General features: G+C 41.6%; 1 protein-coding gene across 1 annotated transcript; it reads right to left on the bottom strand.

Annotated features, from left to right (window-relative positions):
- Positions 1–1,234: 1,234 nt before the first annotated feature.
- evpla (envoplakin a) lies at positions 1,235–20,263 on the bottom strand. The gene is made up of 22 exons (XM_083922399.1): positions 20,061–20,263; positions 15,549–15,648; positions 15,301–15,455; positions 14,475–14,598; positions 13,350–13,481; positions 13,167–13,208; positions 12,253–12,414; positions 12,026–12,133; positions 9,953–10,048; positions 9,674–9,784; positions 8,830–8,976; positions 8,538–8,689; positions 8,356–8,453; positions 8,056–8,228; positions 7,602–7,771; positions 6,834–6,972; positions 6,523–6,716; positions 5,953–6,103; positions 5,729–5,812; positions 5,372–5,479; positions 5,187–5,279; positions 1,235–5,030 (listed from the first exon to the last, which is right to left on the bottom strand). Exons 1-22 carry the CDS (start codon positions 20,117–20,119, stop codon positions 1,644–1,646), a joined length of 5,985 nt encoding a protein of 1,994 aa, XP_083778525.1. The 5' UTR covers positions 20,120–20,263; the 3' UTR covers positions 1,235–1,643.
- Between the last annotated feature and the right edge of the window lie 1,277 nt (positions 20,264–21,540).

Here is a 21,540-nt window from a genome sequence, read left to right as displayed (position 1 = left end):
GGATGGCGGATGGATTTTGTGTCACTAGATTATGTTTGAAATTATTTATCTATTCACTAACAAGACCACACCATTGTACGATATTGGAGAAATTTAATTGAATAGCCGGGGAATGCAAGAAAGTGGGGTGAGGGTGCGTTTAGGTGGGATGAAGTGAGGGGTCGAGGGAATGATGAGAGGGTCGATCAACAAGGATGAAGAACGGAGTCGATCGTCTGAGATGAATGGTGCGAAGTGGGTTGAGGAGTGTATGGACGTCACACCTGCCCGGGGAGCGTGGCTCAGAGTGGGGTTACACCTTGATGTGTGCAGATTCATCGACCCCCCGGGTTCATGTCCAGAAGCATCTCATTGTAGTGTGGCCTACTGAGCTGCTGTCTTAAAAAAGGGGGAAGAGAGGAGAAGAACAGGGTTTCCAGGGGGAGGGTTGTGAAAACTGAGACGAACGCGAGAGAGAGAGTGGGTAACACAGGAATATATATGGTTGCACAGGTAGTTAAGTTAGTGAGTGAGTGGTGGAATTAGTGAAGGGAGAGGGGTATGGTCTTGTTCCTGAACCTCAGTTAAATTAACTACATTTACTGTAATCCACTAGTCCATCAACAAGGAACAGCTCTGATAGATGCTGTAATACTTTTCTGGTTTTGTGCAATTTGAGGTATTGTGGTGGCCATTTTTCAATTGTGATATTTTCATAGACCTGTTGGTAGATGATAATACAAACAACTGCAGCCCTAATGTGGTTATAGGTCATGACCATAATTTCCCTCTCTTTTACATTTTCTTGTGAAGGAGTTTTAGATGCTTAAAGAGGTGAAAGTATCCAGTATCTCAAAAGACATCGGTGTAATCATCCCTTCAGAGTTATCCTGGCATCTCTTTGGAGGTCCCGACCCCATGGTTGGAAACCCCTTCATTAAAGAATATATGCATTCTTTAAATTATATCTAATAGTTAATGGTTTATATTTACAACCAGTGGTACCCAGTTTTGATTTGATATCAATTGACAAACATACCTTCTTCCTCCTGATACCTGTGGTGCCGGACAGGTGCATACAATGGGAAGCTGTGGTAAAAGTCACCGGATTTTAACGCGTTCTTAAAATAAGATTGAATCTGGTATGATGTTCTTGGAAGTACATTTGAAAAACCGTCTATTGTACATGTATTTTATTTTTTTTTTTAAAAACCTCACAGTTCTAAAATGATGGAGTCCATAGTCTTCAACCATTATAATTTAAATTTATTGATATTTGTTTCTTCATAAAGTATCAAACAAGATTGAGTTAAAGGTCAAAAGTGTCAATGATAGCCCACGAGTAATACATAATCAAATCAATCTTGGTAAGTAGCATTGCACCTTGTCCCAGTGTCCCTAATAAGACAATAATATCAGAGATTAACCACATTTATATTCTCTGTTTTTAAATTAAATCAAAAAAACATCTGCCCACATCAGACATGTTTGGTAAACAAAAGGCAAAAACAGCAGCAATAGTTTCAGCTAGACAGAAAGCATTGCAGTAGAGGACTTTTCCTGAGTCAAAATGTACATTATAATTAAAGTATGGATTTACCATAAACTAATCTTTACCAAATTGCTCCACAGACCAGATAACTCCAACTATGTTGTAAACATATCTAGAATCTTGCATATCTGGTGGAGTTGTAACCAGACTCTTTGGAGGACGCAGGCAGCATTGGTAAGCCTGATACTGGGTCTCTCTTACAGCGATCCAGAGCTTGTTTGTAGCTGATCTTCTCCTTTGTGATTGGGTCCACAATATCCTTAATGTAGGTCGTCTCGGCCTGCAGCTCCCTCATCATTGTGCTGTCGATCATTTTGGACCCAAGGGCGTCAAAGATGCTCATTCTGCCGCCGGTGGAAGGGTTGACCAACCCTCCCGTCAGGTGCTGTGCCTCCATGTAGCGAATGGCAGTGTCCTTCGGCATCCAACCTTTCTGAACAGCTTCTCCCACAGACAAACACTCTCTGGTCACGGGGTCTTCAACACCAGCGAAGGCCTTTTGTGCATTGAGTATTCTCTGGAGTTGACTGTCCTCAATGAGGCCTCTGGACGCTGCCTTGTGAACTGTGTATTTCTGATTGTTGCTGATGTCGATGATCCCGCCTGTTGCCGCCTGAGCCTCCAGAAGCTTCTGCGCGGTGGTGGGGTCGATCAGTTTACGCATGGTGGCGCTGCGTATTGTAAAGCAGGTGTCAGTGTTTGTATCCATTATTCCTGCAACTGGGTATATTTCTTTAGCAGTGGGGAGGCCGGAGGGGGCTGATTTCACTGTTGTGATGGACCTGTGTGTGATAGAGTTGAACTGGGGTTGCTTCTCATTCTCCCCGGCAACCATCAACGCAAACTCTGAGATGGGAATCTTGCCATTTTTGTACTGTTGAACATCATTCTCTGTCAGGCGGCCTGCCTTCAGGGCATCTTTGATGGAGTACTGCTTTCCACTCTTGCGATCCTGCAGTACAGATGTCTCCCCATCAGGTCCCAAGGAAGTAATCTCCTCCCAGTCACACTCCAGCTCCTGCAGATGGATGTACTGTTGACGATCTATCAGGCCCTGCAGGTAGGCATCATAAGGGGACATGTCTTTGCCTGTATCTGGATCCAAAATAGTGATTTTGGTGGAGACGTTGGTCTCTTTGGTCCTTGTCTCTGCATGCTCCTCTTTCTGCATATTCTTCAGAAGCTCCCGGATGGTCGTGTCTCGCTGATGGATCTTGTCTTTTTCGGCCAGGATTTCCCTCTCCAGACGCTGAGTGTCCGACCCCATCTTAAGGCTCTTCTGCTTGCTCATCTGTGTTCTCTCACTCATTAGCCTGCTCTGCTGCTGGAAAGACAGGCTGATGTCATGTCTTGAGGCCTCGAGGGTCCTGAGCTCCCGAGTGAGGTTGTCCCTCTCCCTCTGTAAGGCATCTCTGTTCGAAATGAGGGTAGACTCCTCTCTTGAAGAGCTGGATTTACCGCTCGTCAGAAGGTTGATTTTATCATTGAGACGTCGGATTTCCTCTTCCAGGTCCTGTCTGGAAAATTTATGCTGAGACACCTGTTCCCTCAGGCGCTCCCTCTCGGCTTCGACGGCCTGATCTTTCTCTACGCGGACAATCTCTTTGTACACCGTTTTCTCACCAGACTTCTCCCTCTGCAGGATTTCAAGCTTTAGGGTGATATTACGGATTTCTCTCTGGAGACGCAGGATGTTGCTGGTTTCCTTGTCAAAGTCTGACCGAAGGCCGTTTGTTGCTCTCTCCAGTTTTGGATCTCTTTCAACCTTCAGCACCTCCTCGACAACAATACATTCCTCAACAGGAGGAGGGGCATTTTCCAGCTGTCTGATGCGCAATCGGATCTCTCTGAGTTCAGACTCAGCTTGAATCCTCTTTTGGCGCTCATCACTCTCTCTGAAAATCCTTTCTTTCTCTTCCACCTTTGTTCTAAGCTGCTGAAACTCTAGGTCTAGCTGACGGCGGGACGTAACTTCTTCATCCAGGTTCCTGCCGAGCCTGTCATGCTCGACCACCTGCCTTGGGTCCTTCTGTAAACGCACAACCTCCTGCACAACCACTTTCTCCTCAGGCTTCTGTCTCTCCAACAGGATGTATTTGTTCTGCAGATCAAACACCATCTCTTCAGTGTTGCGGCGCACTTGTGCCTCCTCCCGCACAACTCTTCTCAAGCGATCAGCTTCTTTCTCCAACAGAGGATCAGGTTCATACTTGATGACTTCTCGGTTAAGGACTTTTGTCTCTATCTTGGACTTTTCAGTCTTCCACCCATCTCTATCTCTCTTGAGCATGCTCACCTGGTTTAGGAGCGAGTTGTAACTGGTGTGCAAATGGTTTACCTGACTATTTAGCCTCTGAATCTCTTTCTCATTCTCAGGGCTTCTTTCCTCCCTAACCACCTCTTGGAGAACTTCCTTAACCTCCACCTTGGGCTTCTCAGAACGAAGGACATTCACATCAGACGTGACCAGGGTGATCTCCCTCTCCACATCAGAGCGCTGCTTATTGGAGTCTTGTAATTCGTTCCTGATGCGCATTATCTCCACCTCTGTGCTCGGGTCTATCCGGTAGATCTCATTAACGACTTCCTTCACCTCAACTTTTGGCCTCCAGTCTTGAACTTCTCTGTAGCGATTGTGGAGCTCCATCACCTCTTTGTACAAAGAGTTGTTTTCAATCCTCTCTTCCTCCATGATGGTTCGAATCCTCTTTGATTCATTGATTAGGTCAGGGTCTTGTTCGATCTTTTTCACTTCCTTAGTGATGATCCTAGGCTTAATGTTAGGAATCACTCTCTCAAGTGCATTAATCTGGCTCCTTGTCTGGAAGATTTCATCATTGATGAGTTTGATCTTGCTGTTCTCATCAGAAATTTCTGTGTCAAACGTATGCACGGCTCTTAACATCTGCGGGTCCTGTTCTACTTTCACCACTTCCTTCTTAACTATCCTCTCTTTGATAGTTGGTCTCTTCTGCTGGAGAATCGTGACTTCTGTCGTCATCTGTATATGTTCCCCATCTTTCACTCTAATTTCGTCTCTCATCCTCTCTATCTCGTCTCTGATCTTAGCCGCCTCTATGTCCAGCTGAGGATCTCTTTCATACTCTGTCACCTCTCTGGTCACCAGTCTGGGTGGAGTGTTTTTGATGGTTTCCTCCAGGATGGTGATTTTCTTGTTAAACACCTCGACCTCAGTGTGGATAGTGCTACGTCTCAGGGACTCGTCGTGCAGTGTTTTCTGCAGATCAGATAAATCACTCTCCAGTTTTGGGTCGCGGTAGTAATGCAGTACTTCTTTTTCCTCAACTCGCTCCACTCCTCTGCGACTCTTCAGCGATATCAACCTATCTTTAAAGCTCCTCAGGTCTGTTTCGGCATGAGTTTTCCTCTCCCTCTCTTCCTCCAGCTCTTTTGCCAGACTGTCTAGCTCGAAAGCACTCCTTTGTTGGCTTTCAACCTGTACTTGGTGTTGTGCCACCAGTTGGACCTTCTCTTCATTCTGCAGCAGGAAAAGCAAATTAATTGAATGACCATATGATGTTAAGTGATTGGTTTTGTGACATAGATTTAGGCGGTTTTATGGGAAAAAAACTCATTTTATAGTAAAGAGGTCACACAAAGGAGATTTGTTTTTATTCAAGACTTGTTTTCTTACTTGTGCAATGAGATTCTTAGCCAATTCCATCTGTTTTTGGCGTTGGGTATTTTCAGCTGTTGCTTCAGCGTAACGATTGACCAGATCCTTTTCCTGTAATAGACAAGAACCATCAGCCCACCTTGATCTTTTAATAAATGTAACAACGTTATTTAATGTTAAAGACACAGGAATTTAAATGTTACCTCTTTCTGAACAGTATCGGCCAGTGTGAGCATATTAGGCTTCTTGGCAACAGTGGCTCCAGCATCCTCAAGTGTGCTGTTGTATTTGTCAACGTTGGTCTCGTAATCCTGTAAAGAAGTTAAAGAATTAGGCTTTGAGCACAAAATCAGATATATTCCGTTAATCAAGTACACTGGTTTTCCCATTTATGGACTATTTGCGAACATTTTTTTGGAATTGAATAAGCATGACTTGTAAAGGTATTATGTCATAACTGATGAGATATTTTCCTTTTACACATTGTAACGCCTAGAATCACCAATATACTCTCTTGTGTATATTGTATATTATAATATTTGATGCCGTTATAAGCTTACACTGAGTACACCCTGCAGGTCTTGAGACAGGTCAGTCACTCTGTCGATGTCATCTCCCTTTCGCTTCAGGTCATCCATCACCCTCTGTGGGGAAAAGTTTAACAGATGTCACTGTGAGTTATAAATATCATCTATCATTAGTTATTATCATCAGTTATTTTCTTTTTATTTTCTTTTTTTTACAGATTTGCTTAGAGCAGAGCATACATAAATCACAGCCTTACCTCTTGGGAGCTCTGCCTGGCGGTGACCTGAGACAGATCATCATTGTAGCTAATTTGGTTTTGTGGCAGGTTATCCAGGAAGGACTTCAGGGATTTGGACGTACTCTGGAACTCCTGGTTCTTGGTTGCAGCTTCTTGCAAAAGGTTTTCTCTGAGAGAATTCATCAATATGACAGAAAATTAAACACTTTTCATTTCATGTCTTAAATGTATTGAAATTCTATGAAATAAAGAAGAACTTGCAATATTAATTGACTTTTTAGATAAAAAAACAAAACATCTGGAATCATGTATAATACTGTATGTTTGAATCCAGACAGAAGTACAGTTATATACACTAAAGTGCATGTAAACTGTCCATCCCTGTTGTATGATTTGATAATGTTTACAGGGGTGAAGAGGCATAAATCTCTGGATTTTAAAAAATGAAAGAAAAAAAAAGTAGCAAAAAATATGTTTGTAATTTGTTCTTTTCTTCTTCTTTCCTATCGTTTTATTCATCATTTATCTTGTGACTCATTTGGGATATCGAGCTGAATCGATCTGATTCGTTCACAGTCTGATAATCACCTCTGCTTCAGCTGGTTGTCCACGTTCACGTAGCGGGTCTGCAGCTGCTTGACCTCTGCTCTCTGGCGTCGGATGTCAGGGCAGTACTCCTGGTAGCCCTGCTGCAGAGAGCTGCACAGCTGCTCTGTGGTCTCCAGATCCTGACTCAGCTTCTTCATGTCATCCTGAGCCGCTGCCACAGATTGTCGCTGGTACTGAATACAGCAAAGGAAACATGCCATTTAAAATCTGTTAACGCTAAGTTAAATCTATGAGAGATAGAAACACCTTTTATCTGCTAAAGGTAAGATTTTAAATGCAGATTTCCTCACCCGAATGTCCTCGGCACGGGCTTGGATTGCATTTGGCACATCAGGGATTGGACCATCATCACTGAGCCTTTTCTCAAACCCAGAGACGAGGCCGTCCACCTTCTTAATCTGACCCTCCAGGTTGAGAGATGCATTCGCTCTGATAAGAAAGATAAATGTAAAGTTAGGTGTATTGTGAGTATTTACAGGTGTTTTTATGTCCATTAAGAATTGAGGGAAAAGTTTTAATTTGCCATTTTAGAACAGGGACAAGCCAGGCCTGAACACTAACCTTTAGTGGTTACCAGGCCGGCATCAGCTTTTGGTTGCCATTTTTAGTCAGCTGATATTTTGAGTAAACACTCTTAATAATGAAAATGAGATATAAGAGAATAAAAGCTTTATTCCAGTAACCAAACTAAAATGATTTTCTATAAGTTGTTTCCACAGTCAAGCAACTTAATTTGCTTCGCTGCGAGTAAACACAATGCATGTGCAGCGTTGTTTGATCCCGTTGATCCCGTGAGTGTAACAGCGATATTTAAATATTAAACAGTTATTTATTTTGGGGTGCAAATTTTGCTTTTTGCTGTCTCTATTTTGAATCTGTGAAAAAGTGGTTCCCACTGATGGCAACCAAAGGAATCTGTTGCCAATTTCTCAGAATGGTTGCCAGTAGTAACCTGGCAACTGTTACTGTCGAGCCCTGAAATCATATTTTCATTTAATACAAAACCCTCGACCATGTCTCCACATAAATGCAACTTCCCAAACAAAACATCCACTTACTTCTTCTTGTAGAGGTCAGAAAGAGCTGCGATGCTGTTGTGCTTGTTGTTGGTAGCGTTCAGTTTGAGTGGCAGTGCAGAAGAGCTGCCATCTTTGGACAGCAGGGGCTGCATCTCAGCCTGAGCTGCCAGCTTCTGCTGCTCCAGAGCCTTCAGAGCCCTGGCAGCTTCCTATAAAGGACAATTGTGGATGTTTTAGAAACTCACACCCATAAACTCAAGGGCTTTGTCAAATATCAGACGTCAAATCACCTCCACCTTCCTAGATCAAACTGTTAACTCAACAATATCATCACCCAGGGTATCCACAGATCCTTAAAAGACAAGTGGTTGATGATATTTGGTAAATTATTGCTATCTGGTATTATGATAACAGGAACAATCTTCGCTCCAGTGAATAAAGATTAAATGAACAACACAGCTGCCACAGTTCTCTGCGACTTTATTCCTCTCACCTCCTGTTCCCTCAGCCTCTTGGCCAGATCTCCAGCCGGGTCGGTGCGGCTCAGTGGGGCTCGCAGGCGGCTCAACAGGCTCTCCTCAGCGCTATCCAGGTCACCGTCCAGCTTGTCCAGCTGCTGAGCCAGGGCTGTTGCTCTAGGATCCAGTGGGGCAGCAGACACTGGGGCTGAATAAGGAAAACAGGGACATTTATTGATTGTGGCCTTAAGATAAAAATTTTGCCACTGGTTATAAATAATCATCATGATGCCTTATAATTAGGATATTTAAGGATGTAAGTCATGGACAAAGACCTGATTGTAGGGACCTGGAGACATCGGATTTATGATTTTTCAGGGACGCCGCCAGAGCAGCTCTTTTCTTCTTGATGTCTGCCAGTTCACCACCCAACCTGATAAATTAAAAACTGTTTTATCGACGTGTTCTTGCATTGTTTCGTTGTAGCTGCATGACAATACAACCTTGGGTCACTTACAGGTCCACTTTGTCAATGGCCTCTGGATCAGGTGGAGGGATTTGGAAGCAAACTCCCGGGAAGGTTTTTGTTGCCCCATTAGGGGAGGTAACGTCCCAGTTATCGTCTGAGTTAGATTTCAGAGTGAACTTCTCTCCTCTTTCCACAGAATCCTAGATGATGAGAAATGAAACACATGACCAAAAAAAGTTTTTATGGACAAGAACGCCTGAATTGAAACACTCAGCTGTGGATATTTGACAGTTTCTGCTTTTTTTGCGTTCTCTGACAATTAAAGGTTATCAAACTCCACCTTATCCGTCTCCCAGTCACACAGGGTCTCCACTGTGATGGGTCTGTTGGGGGCGTTGCGTCGTAGCTTCAGAGGAGCGATAGTGGTGCTTCGTCTCCTCAGGTCTGCCAGCAGCTGCTCGCTGTTCTGTACAGCCTTCTCCTCGGCCTGATGGGAAACACGCACACACACAAAAAAAGACATCTTAGAAATACTCATCTCATGGTAGAAAGCAACAAACCCTCAATCCTAATGCATCCTCATGCATGCACATTTTTCACTTTGAGTGTCCAAAATCATACTGAAATATCCTACATAATGTATCTTTTACTGTTTTTTAAACTTCGGGATAGCTGGTAAATGTTTTGTTAATGGAAACTGTGGTAGAAACCCACTGATCTGGACTTCTTTTTTAAATAATTAACCTCTTTTAATATGAGGGGAGGCTGTGAGATCCACAGCTAAATAAAAGCAAACCTTTCAAAAAAATAAAATTAATAAGGAAATTAGTATTTTGTGCATATATATTATGTGGTGTATGGTGTTTTAATTTATTTATCTATTTTTCCCGGCTCGTCAAAAAAACTAGGTAAATAACAATAGAAAAGAAAAACAATATAAAGAAATACCTTCAAGAAGAATAGCGATACAAATGCAACATAAAATAATAATTTTAATCTCACTTTAGATTTTCCAATGTGTACTTTATACCATATTCCATATTAAATCTAAGAACCGACTTGTCACTTCATCATATAACTATTTGAGCAGTTTGTGCTACAGCGTTTTCTCCCACAGGGAGGTGCAAGCTGAATTTCTCATGCCCTTGACGCTTTACCACTCCACTTTAAACGTTTGTCTGTACCTCGAGCTGCAGCAGTGTCTCTGAGTTGCTCTTCTTGCTGATGGACTTGGGGTCCAGACTGTTGTTGAGTTTGGACAGTGTCTCAGACAGCTGCTCAGTCTCCATTTGATACTGGAAAATAAAACAAAACATAATTTTTATATAAAACCCATATATATATAAGTGTACCATTAAACATGAGTCACCCTACAGACAAAGAGACAAAAGGTGCATTGACTCACACACACTTGACTCAAGTGCAGATTGCTGTAATGACATATTGTGTCGTCCCATATTTACCCTTTTGTATTCCTCCACATTGTCCAGGTGTGTCTCTTGACAAATGCAGAGATTGAGGAATTTCTGCCACTCGTTGCGAACAGCGTCTCTCTGCGCCTGGAGATGACATGGACTTTTCATTTCATGTCTTAAATGTTTTGAAATTCTACGAAATAAAGATGAACTTGCAATATTAATTGACTTTTAGATAAAAAAACAAAACATCTGGAATCATATACGGCATATTACTGTATGTTTGAATCCAGACAGAAGTAAAGTTATATACACTAAAGTGCATGTAAACTGTCCATCCCTGTTGTATCATTTGAATACGTTTGTAAAATGTAGCAAAACATTTTTTGAGATGAAACATAAAGTTAGCAGTTAGCTCTACCTGGATTTAAAGCAATTCTTACCTTTCTGACATTTTTACACTTTTCTTTTGTAATCTTAAAATGCTCCTAATAAGCGTATGGCACACTAAAATTTAAATAAATCCACAAGGTGTTGAAACTCAAAAATATTAAAATCTCATGTATTTCTGATAAAAGTCTGACCAATCCTTTGTACCATGGGAAGCTCGAAGTTTCGGACCACCAGCTAGGCAAAGTGCACTGTCAAAGTGGAACCTCCTACTGGTGAATTCGGGCTAGACACTCCCATTTTAAGTTCTTAAAAATGAATATGATGAGAGGCGTGCCAACGCCAGATAATATAAAAAGCAGTGCACGTAGAGAGAGAGCACCATCCTCAACAACAGACACAATATTTAAGATGGTAGGTGGGGAGAGAGGGAGCACCGCACATGTTGGTGGCATAGACTGTAAAAAAATGGACGTAGCTTCTCCGTCGGGGCCCCGTTCTCCCAACTTTATCCAATCATATTAGCCTCTGGGAGTCGCCATCTTGTCAGATTTTAACTCATTTCCTCCTACCAAAGAAGGGCATTGATGTGACGTTGGGGGGAGGGAGATACGTCCATCTGGCTGACGTATACTGAATTAGCAACATTAGCACCACCGCCCGAGAGCTAGGCTAACACAACATGTTACTAGATAAACAGGAATGGGAGTCAATGTTGAGATTTTTTTCTGGGACCGGGAGGGAACGGGAGTCATTTTTTAAAATTTCCTGTGTCTCTGGCGGAGATTACACAGGCTCTGTGAGTCAAGTGCAGGCAGCCAGCATTTATGATTTATGATTTAAACTGTTGTTCCAAGGGCCCCTGACCAAGTGTCTCTCTTTGACGTGCTGGGTGTGAGACTGTGTTGAATATCCAACACAGTACCATGCCCATAGACTGTAAAACAACGACCCTCCCGGGCCGAATCCTCACGGTGCTCTAGATTAGCATCTAGTGTATGTGTCATAGATAGCAGGCTGTATTCAAGTCATGGTGCAAGTGCGACTATTTAATTAACATAACAGAGTTAACACGGTGTGTTCCTGTACCATCTTTTTTACAGACGATCGGAGAGCAAACCATCTTGTCACTTTACCACCACACAAATGACCTCAGTCGAGGTCGGGATGACGGAGTTAGCATGCTAATCCTGACAACTAGCTGAGGAGAAGTGAGGACCAGGGGCTAACTGTCACTCAAGAGGCTGTGCCCCTAATTATTCATAAACTTTAACCTCCAATAAAATAAAAACTAGCCTGGTACAAAACAATTCACCCCCCTCAGTGTTACATACAGACTAGAATGGTTTGTTGCACCAGGCCGTAAATAGGTTTAATTATTCTGTGAAAACAGCCTATTTAACATGGGGATCAACGAGAAACTGCTCTGTTATGAAACATGTTCCTAGTGGACACTCGGAGAACTGCAGTTTTTGGCACTTCCTTATTGGATCAACCAGGAAGTCGCTGTGGTGGGGGCTTGCTCTGGGGAGGAGGGAGCATCAGAGGGAAGAGGGTGGGACTTTGGAGGAAAGCGGAGTTGTTCATTTTTAAATCAAGTGCTTTGAGACATGCCAGAAAGGTAAGTATTGCTTTAAGAAGCATTCAGATGAGTTTAAAAGTTGAAGACTTAAAGAATCAAAGAGTTTCCTTTGCTGTTGACAGCAGTGTCTTCTTGGTAATGAGACTCACCTGTATTGTTTCACTGGCAGGGTGCTTCAGTCCAACAAGTCTTTCTCCTTCGTCCTGGAGTTTGTTCACTTCACTCTCGTGGGACAGCAGGCTGTTGTTCTTGAAGTTCTGATTAAGATCAGATCAAATTGGGGATAATTTATTTAGATTGGATTTGATTAATTCATTCAGTTGTTTGGATCCTTCTTATTTATTGTGATTTATAATGTTTCACTGTCAGTCCTGACCTCATACTGCCGGCGGACATCAGGTGGGTCCACGATGCGGTCACTCCAGTCCTGCTTTTTGATCTTGTCCTGTTCTTCTCCCAGGAAGACCAGTTCTTTGTTGCAGCTGTGCATGTATTCATACAGGCTATTCAGGTAGTGGCGACGCCACTTGGAGTTGTCCTGAGGGTGGAATTAAATAAAACTCAATAAGACCTGAGTAGTTCTGAAATTATAAACTTTTATGTCAAAAATGCAATAGTATTTGTTGTGGAAAATACAAAATAAAACAAACGGCATATCAGTTAGGGAGAAGAGGCTCAACATTTGTTTTGTTATTTGCTTCTTTTACAGATGCTGTAACAAACAATTAAATCTGACAAGAGGAATGTGACGGAAATTACAATTTGCATGAATCAGGTTTTAAAACACAGGACAAATCACATTCTTTATCTCCTCATGATGCAGAAGTTTTTATCTGTGCATACAATGTTCAGCTCTGTGTATCTTGTGAAGATACTTCCCTTTGTCCTGTGATACAAGTATGACAAAGTTTATGATATGAATGTGACTAATGTTACTGACTTATCTTGTATGTCACCCAGCTAAACGCAGACTATGTGTTCATGTTTTGTATAAAGAGCGAGCGGCCCTCAGCTCTGGGTCTGTCTCTCTAGCAGCCTGTGTTTGTGTGCACGGAGCACAGTCCTTTTCTGCAGAAAACGCTCTGAGAATAAAAAGCCAAAACTCGTTTGGTGTCCAATCTTTGTTGACCAATTTTTACCCAACAGGAAAATAAAACTTAAAGGTTGAAAAGGAAATATTTTGCTGTTACTTTAAAGAAAAAGTAATGAGACATGACTCAATAGATGTTCACTCATTGTCTTTATGGTCAAGACTTTTCAACGTAAAACTCCAAACTAAACACAACTCACCAGTAGATTGTTGTACTGCTTCTTCAGCTCTACGTATTTCTCCTAAAAGACAAGATAGGGTTCTCATTAACATTAAAGAATGCAAGTAGGCAGCCATTACATGTTGAACAGCTGTTGCTGTGGAGAATGCAAAGTGCTCAAAGTGAAAGCGAAGGAACTTAGAATAAGTGTTTTCTTGTTCACCTTGCTGCCTGCAGAGCTGACGCAAAGCTGCGAGTTGTAGGCCTCGACTTCTTTGTGCATGATGTTGTGAGCGGCGACCTGCTTCTCCAGGTCTGCCATGGTTGGGCCGTATTCATCTGTGTTCACCATTTTCTAAGAGCACAGACACCAGAAGAATACAGTTAAAGCTTTTCTTTAATCAATTGTTTTTTTGGTTGATGTGTTCATCACAGGGTGGGTAGAGTCTGTAAAGCAACATGGTTGAAAACGTGCCCAACCTGTTTGAAGGAAAGCAACAGGTATGAACTGCATGTAGAGCAGAAGTAGAATTTGAAAGTTAAGTTATGTTTCTTTTCTTTCCTATAGTTTTCTTATTTCCACAGCAAAAACAAAATAAACCAGTCAACGTCTCTCAACAGCGTTGGACTTCCTTGTACCCTGTCTGCTCTGAGAGACATTTGTTCCGAATGTAAATGTAAATCCTTAGAAGATATTTCCAAAATATATGTTCAATTTTTTTTAGAAAAGGCTCATTTTCAGAAACAGCTGGGAACTGTAGTTTTTAGCAAACATGACTAAACAGGAGTAAATAGTGAATTTGTTTGTTTGTTCTATTTTCAGCAACGGATCATCTGCAAACCCCCTGAAACTTACAGCGCTCTTATCATTCGGACAATTTAAATCCATAACTGCATCTGTTTTCTAACTAGATGTCTCTGTTTTCTTTCTTCTATGTCACTTTCTGATATTTTGGATTTGCTTGTGTATTATTTTTCAAACGTTTTATGTTTTGTCTCGGCTAGATTACAAATGAGGTTACACCTCAATATATTCCAGAGTTTAAATAAAGGTTATAGATAAATACACAAAACATATGCCAATAAGTATTTACAGCAGCAGGACCATGTAAGGGGAAACAACAGTTTCTGGTAATGAAGGAACATGTCATAGTGAAAAAAGGAGGTCTGTGGCAAAGATGAATAAGACACATCAGGCTTTTACATGTTCGTAGCATCATCATTGGTTTTGGTCTTGTTATGGGATTAGTTGATAATAAGAAACGTCTAAAATACTGCCAACGTTATTCTTTAAGATCAAAGAATGACATCAATGCCTGATCCAAATGTTCTGTGTGATCATACGTACTTGCTTCTGGTTAAAAACAGGCCCCCATTCGATTCTGGGCATCAGCGACACGTCGTCAATCTGCTCGTAGATGTCTCGGTAGAAGGCGCAGTCCTTCAACCAGCGCTCATGGAGGACGAGGAGACTGGAGGAGTCACCAGAGAGTAGAAGAGACGCAGAGAAACAAAGGACTTTAGGTATTTATTGGGACTCAAAATGTGAGGTGCATGATAATCATATGAATAAATGCAAAATTAATAATATCACCAAGAAATTATGAAATAATCAAAAAGTAAATACAATTCTTACAATCCTGCTTCTTTCACAATCACAGTTAATCAACAAATAATCATGAAAAGAAACTGCCTGCTTTAATATCAGTTAATTTAGCTTATTTCAATTGTAAACCATCTTGAATGCTGTCAGTCTCTTAGTCCTAGTTCACAGGAACTATCTAAAAAAAACAACAAATTAAAGCACTGTCAAGAGCACGGCAAACCAACAGGTGGCGATATAACCCAAACACCACGTTGGCCAGTCTTGTAACAAAGATTAAGATTATTACCTTTACCTCTGTTACTCAGTATAGTGGAAGACAAACTGTAAATGTATGTGCAAACATGTAAAAAGTCCTGTCAGCAAGTTTAGAAGCAGTTAAGCAGCAGCAAACACACTATTTTGGCCGTGTTCGCCATTGCACAAATGTTTCTCCATTCGTGATGCTTCACAAAGAAGATAAGCACAAGTTTTCCCTCTTCAGGTTACATTTGCAATGGCTGCACGCTTCTCTCCAGTGGGCAGCTTTGTTATTATCTGTCTTTGTTGCACTTATTGCGTCACAACTCACTCGCTCTCTATCTCTTTGGCCTGCGGGTGTTTGGCCTTCTTGGCTTTGTCGACGTCCAGGAAGAGGGTCGGCAGAAGATCCTCAGCCTCGCCCAGCTTGTCTGATACCTCTGTCTGGTGCTCGAAGGGCAGGTCTTTCTTGTCATTTTCAGCGTCCTAGTGCAAGAAGACAACAGTCAGGGTGAGGGCTGTCCAATAAAAGTGATTCATGCAGTAGTTTGTATGTAACTTTCAGTGTTGTTTTCTCACCAAAGCCAGCAGCTCCTCAGACCGGAGGATGTCTTTCTCCACCGTGTCGGCATTTGATTGCATCTTGGCAATCAGCAAGGCCAGGTCGCTGGTCTGGGCCCTGCAACGTGACGAGAAGGAGTCGGAAAATGTCAGAGATGAAGCCACAAGCATGGATCAGATTACGCGTTTTTGAGAATCATCTCATGCTCCAACAATCCCTCTCACAGTCCCAAATCCTCACCAGAACAAGCGGCTAGGATTCTTTCAGTTTGCCTTTTAGTTTGACATGTTTCGTTCCTAATCAGATATCTCAGTGATGATAAATATTGACAACAAAATCACTGTGGACTTCGGGTAGACAGCAAAAAGACGGGGATGACACAGAACAATTTGTATCTGAGTATCTAAGTTTCTTGATTTGATACATTTTGTGGTTCAGGAGGAAGAAGGGTACTTCCTTTTGATTATACTTCCTTATGTTTATATGTGAAATAAATCTTCACTGGCATTTTATCATTTTACCAAAAGGTATTAAGGACACATATTAAGATCTCCACTAGAAAAACTCTGCACTGAATCTTTTGTATTATCTGACTGATGCCTGTTTATTGCCGTATTGTTTTATCAAACACAACCCAATAAATCACACATGAAGTGTCTCGAAGGCATTTATTTTCACCTTGCGGGTCGCCCCTGGAGCGTTCCGTACATGCTCGCCATTCCACGGTGGCTGCCTGTGGCTGTCACTGTTTGTGTCGGTGAAAAGGTAAAGCGATGCCACAGGCAGACAAAGGGAGGTGGAGATTCTGCTGGCTGGAGATTAACTACACCCATAGAACTAAATAAGACGTCTATGTGGAGGATTTGAATAAAGATGACACAGGATGATGTTACAATTTAATATGAAGTTGTTAGGGTATTTGTGTAATTGACTTGTTCTACGTTTGAATAAATGGTGAGTTAATTAAATTACAGTGGCAGTTCCATCAAATCACCTGCAAACATGTGAGAGTTTAAAGAAGGGAGGACAATAAAGGAGCTTTGTCATGAAGTTTGTGGCCTGATGAAAACTTCCTTACTGTATTTAATACTTTGTGTCTCCAAACAACAAATGACTTCACTTTGAGGTGAGGTCATTAAAACTTCCTTACAAATATGAGTCCAGATGTTACTGCGGCTGTCGTGTTACACATCATGTATTTTACCACGTTAATTCACCTGAAAACAGCTCTGATACACCAAGGATGGAAAATGACCTAATCTTTCCTTTTGTAACACCCTTTAACTCTGAGGAACATCGCTCAATGTGCAGCATTTACACTCTAAAAACCACATTAACATGTTGATCTCCTCTTCTCCCTGAGAGTTTTACGTTACTGACTACAAACCTCATTCATGCACTTGATGAGCTGATAACACCGAACCAAAGAATGTTGGCAAAGACCTCGCTTGTGAATACACCACATACCAAAGCTGTACGAGGACAGTTCTCTGGAGAGAAAAGTGTCATATATGAGTTAGATTTACGACGGCCTGAACACAATTTCAAACAGCTCCGTCTGTGATGATGGAGCCACAGAGGAATGTTGTGTTCTTCCTCCTGAGCTGACTCAGTGAGCTGCGAGCTGATCTGGTTTTGCAGCCGCTCTGACAATGGACTCCCTATTCCTGCTCACTCGGCAGGAGGGACAGGTATGTGCCGCACACACACACACACACACACACACACACACACACACACACACACACACACACACACACACGCACACACAGACACTAATACCTGCTATTGTTTAAACCACCTCTGACAGCCTCATCAGTTGCTGGAGGTGAGGAGACATGCCTCTCTCTGCTGGCTGATGAGAATCAGACAGTATGGTTATATACATTACAATACTTTTTTTTTTACCTTATTACATTGTTTTTTTTTTTACCTAAAAAATCAAACGTTCTTTTGGGCTGTCCCCTCTTAGTTAATAAGAGCGCTCGGTCTTTTTGATCTTAGTCCACTAAGATTTCTTTAGTCAATCAGTAATTTTTATGTTTTGCTCACAACTTTTTTCCAAGAAACCATCTTTGGTAAACACAAGTTTTAGAGAGGTGCATGATTCTTTGTGAAGATGCTCAGATCCGTCAATTAAATCAAATATTAGTTGACAATATTGCATGGGTGTTAGTTCTTTAATCGAGGACAGCCAAACTGTTCTTATGTCTCTTATTTTCTAATATATCTTCATGTCAGACATTTAACACCTTTGTCTTGATAAAAGTTGCTGGACTGTGTCACAACAATGGAAAAATCAAAGTCTGATATATTATGTTGTCTTCTTAGACGTATAGAAGAGTGTCATCAATAAAAAAAAAACTTTGAAAAGACTACCTTAACTTTTTTGACTTCTTTATCTAACACTTTTTTTTTTTTTTTTTTACAAATAAAGGAAGCTTCTTTTGGTGATACTTGTGACAAGAGGTCGACTCAATTTCATTACATCTTTCTGTCACATCTGGATGTGAGGGAGGGGAGGCTGTTGAGTGTGTGTGTGTGTGTGTGTGTGTGTGTGTGTGTGTATGTGTTTCCTCTGATCTATGGCGCAGAGTAGGTGTTTGTCAGGAGAGTATGAGACGTTTGTGAGGTGATCTGTTGCACTTCTGTCAGCTGATGGAGGAAGTGAACTGTGTGCTTTCATTGAATTCTGCAGGGACTTGTTGAGTTAATAACTGCTGCTTGTTTGGGTACACTGACTTCTCTGGTGTGTTGAGTATTTTGTGTTTAGTTAGCTAAATGGCAACGCCCAAATGCAAAGAATGCACTAAAATACAATATATGAGTTTTTTTGGAAATGACTCAACAATGAGTGTTTTGTTGCATTTATGAATGGCCATAGCAGGAGACAGTTAGCATCTATGGTTGATTTGACTTGAAAGTAGAATAACTGGAAAACCTGCATAATTTAGAAGGGCTTGCCTTTTTGAGTCAGTTGCAAGATCACAAAACTTGTACGACAAACACTCCCTGATTTGGTTATAATGTTTAAATCTCCTCCTAGCTCACAGTGTATGTATATATTATGAAATTCAGTTGGGTTCAATGTTGCGGTTGAAAGAGGTTGAAAGCAGCTCAGAGCTCAGCAGGTTTAACATCTTTCACATTTAATGTGAATAAGTTCGTTAAAGCTCCATTCAAGCTCAATGAGTATCCACTAACAGAACAATTGATCTTGAATGCAACGTGCCATCATCTGTCACAGAGGAAACACCACCTTGGGCTTTGGGAGAGTGTGATCTGGACCTGCTGACATTTTATTAACTTAATGATTAATCAGTCATCGGAAAAACAAATGCAAATATCACTCATTAAGGAATATAATCATTAGTTACAGCCCTGCTTTACACAGTCTTCACTGATTTATTTTCCGATGGGAAAATCTGACGCCTTGTGTCACTCTGTAAAATACAGTTGGGAACCAACGCCCACATGAGAGAAAGAAACCAGCTAAGCAGTGTAGACTGCCCAGCCCTCATCACACCTCAGCAGTCACACAACATGTCCGGGGCAAGGTGACACCACCTGGTCATCACCGGCCTGAAACCACGTCAGTGCTGTGACATCTGACAGAGACAGAAAGGTGGAAACTATCACTCAGATCCTCTCTGTCACATACTGTGTGTCTGGATGTGGATTTAAAGCCCTTACTTAGAGTGAAATCATCTCATCATCCACGTTCACCTGCAGTGTGATCACTAACTTTTTTTTCTGATAAATGACAGAACCGATCATTTGGATCCTTATTGTCTGTCAAATGCATGAACAGAATGGGATCATTTCACATATTACACATCAAATGAAGCTTTTTAAAAACCTTTTCTTAATCAAGTTAGACACAGCATTCTAGCCTCCACACACCAAATGTAGGTTATATACTGGATTAGTGACACACACACACACACACACACACACACACACACACACACACACACACACACACAGGACGAGTTCAGTTCCTCATTGAGATATGATCAACAACAACACTGTTTTTATCTTTAGTGTAAATGTCGGTTCAGATTCAGTGAAAACTGGCCCCTGAAAGTCATATGTTTGGTGTTTGTGTACCTAAAGAAGCAGACTCAAAAGAACTGATGAGGTTTGATCCCTCTGTGGCTACCATATCTCCGTCATAAACACATTTTCACCAGTTCCACCTGTTGTTTTTAGGCACTCTGAGGCACCTCATGTTTACAAAGTAAACCTGGCCTCAGGGCCCTGCAGACATCTCAGTTTGCCTTTGCCATCACTGAGTATTAACCTTGACAAAATAAAATCAATGAAGAAAACTTTCACCCCGACCATACTGTAACAGGAGGGGAACCACAACAGTCAGAGAGAAAAGAGGACAACGGCACGCACAGGAAACATGACACAGTGCTCGGCTGGGGAAGAACAGCAGGAGGGGGGACATGACCGAGATACAGTGTCACCACACACATACATTCATTCATTCATATGTGCATTACGTTCATGGGAAAACTCACTTGCTGCTCTTGCCCGAAGACTTGAGCGTACTGTCCTTAGGTTCCTTTTTCTTAAACATCCTGGAGGTCGTGGGGGGGTCAGGCACACAAAAATCACCCTCTCTCTCTCTCCTTCTACTTCTTCTTCTTCTTCTCCGTCTGTGTCTTCCTCACCCTGTGGCTCCCACTCTGTCTCTCCTCTCCCTTTGGTTGCTCTCAAACACACTCACACACGACATTCACGTCAGCGCAGAGTTTGACGCTGGCAGCTCCTCCCAGGCAGGTTAACAGGTGTGTCACCGCCCAGACATCCACCTTGTAGAGAGAAGACCGGACCGACCTGTTCCCTGCTCTCACTTCCTCCCCTCCTCGGTCCTGCCCTGCTCTTTTCACCGGGACACATTCTCAGATCTCTCACAGCCCCTTTGATTTTTACCGTGGATGCACAGTTCATGGGGCTGGAGGGACGATTCCTGCAGGGAGGTGTGAACAAAACACTATTTTTTTTTCATGACAAACGGTTTATTCAGACTGACCACTGAATACAGAAATTAAGTTATAAATTAAGTGATTCCAAAGTTGTGACAAACTTTATCGGGGTGCTCTGGTGGTCTCAGGGTCCACTGTCATCTTTCTACTGTCATAAAGGCCTAAGATCCAATTTGAATCCCAGGTACATTACATGATACTTGTCTTTTTTACTGTCGAGGAAAACTTTTTTTTACTTTCTGCGAGGAGGTCAGCAATGTATCCATGAAAATAGATAAAATAAATAAAAAATAAAATATATATAATGTATGTATAACATATAATGTTTTTCCATTTTCACAAAGGGATAAATTATGATGATGAACGTGATGATGTAAATATACAGGATTATAACCAAAGACTAATGTCCATAGATGGTCCCTAAAATAAATAAAAATAAATAAATAAATACAATAAAACAAATCAGAGTAAAACATTATAATAGATAATAACAGACTAAAACAGATCAGCAGCAGTGGAAAAATAAAAAAAAACAGCTAGTGACAACAGGTTTGATTTTCCAGAAGCCTTTTTTTAAGATGTCCTGAAAATGAGGTGAGAGTGGGTACTGTAGGTCGCGTCCTGCATTAGGTACAGAGTTACAGGTTTTGGTTGCTCTGTAGGAAAAATTGCTCAGCCAAAAGCACTTCCTCACTTTTTGGGGGAAACATACATGCCTACGTCCTTTTTTAACTGCATAAAAGCAGAAGATTTTGACAAACCTTTTCCTTCCTCTTCCCCTCATTTTTCTCCCCTCCCTAATGACCTGTTGCATGTACAATTAAATTATACAAAAAGAAGAGGAAAGGGTGTGGTGTGGTAACAACAAACACCCCTCGCACGTCACGTCACATGGATTTTTAAAGGTCCTGTGTTGTGCTCGTTTTCAGGTTCATACTTGTATGTTGTGTTTCTGGGAGAACGTGTTTACATGCTTTAATGTTCAGAAAACACACTGTTTGAATAACCTGTA

The sequence above is a fragment of the Echiichthys vipera genome (genome assembly GCF_963691815.1).
Source record: "Echiichthys vipera genome assembly, chromosome: 2".
NCBI classification, from domain to species: Eukaryota; Metazoa; Chordata; class Actinopteri; order Perciformes; family Trachinidae; genus Echiichthys; species Echiichthys vipera.
The sequence above is the reverse complement of the archived record's forward strand: the minus strand, read 5'-3'. Positions and strand labels throughout refer to the sequence as shown.

Excerpts from the sequence above, each read along its gene's own strand:
- evpla (XM_083922399.1), bottom strand. The coding sequence starts at position 20,119 with ATGTTTAAGAAAAAGGAACCTAAGGACAGTACGCTCAAGTCTTCGGGC. Across the intron at positions 12,134-12,252 it reads ATGTCCGCCGGCAGTATGAG|AACTTCAAGAACAACAGCCT; the intron begins GTCAGGACTGAC and ends GATCTTAATCAG. Across the intron at positions 6,104-6,522 it reads GACAACCAGCTGAAGCAGAG|AGAAAACCTTTTGCAAGAAG; the intron begins GTGATTATCAGA and ends GAATTCTCTCAG.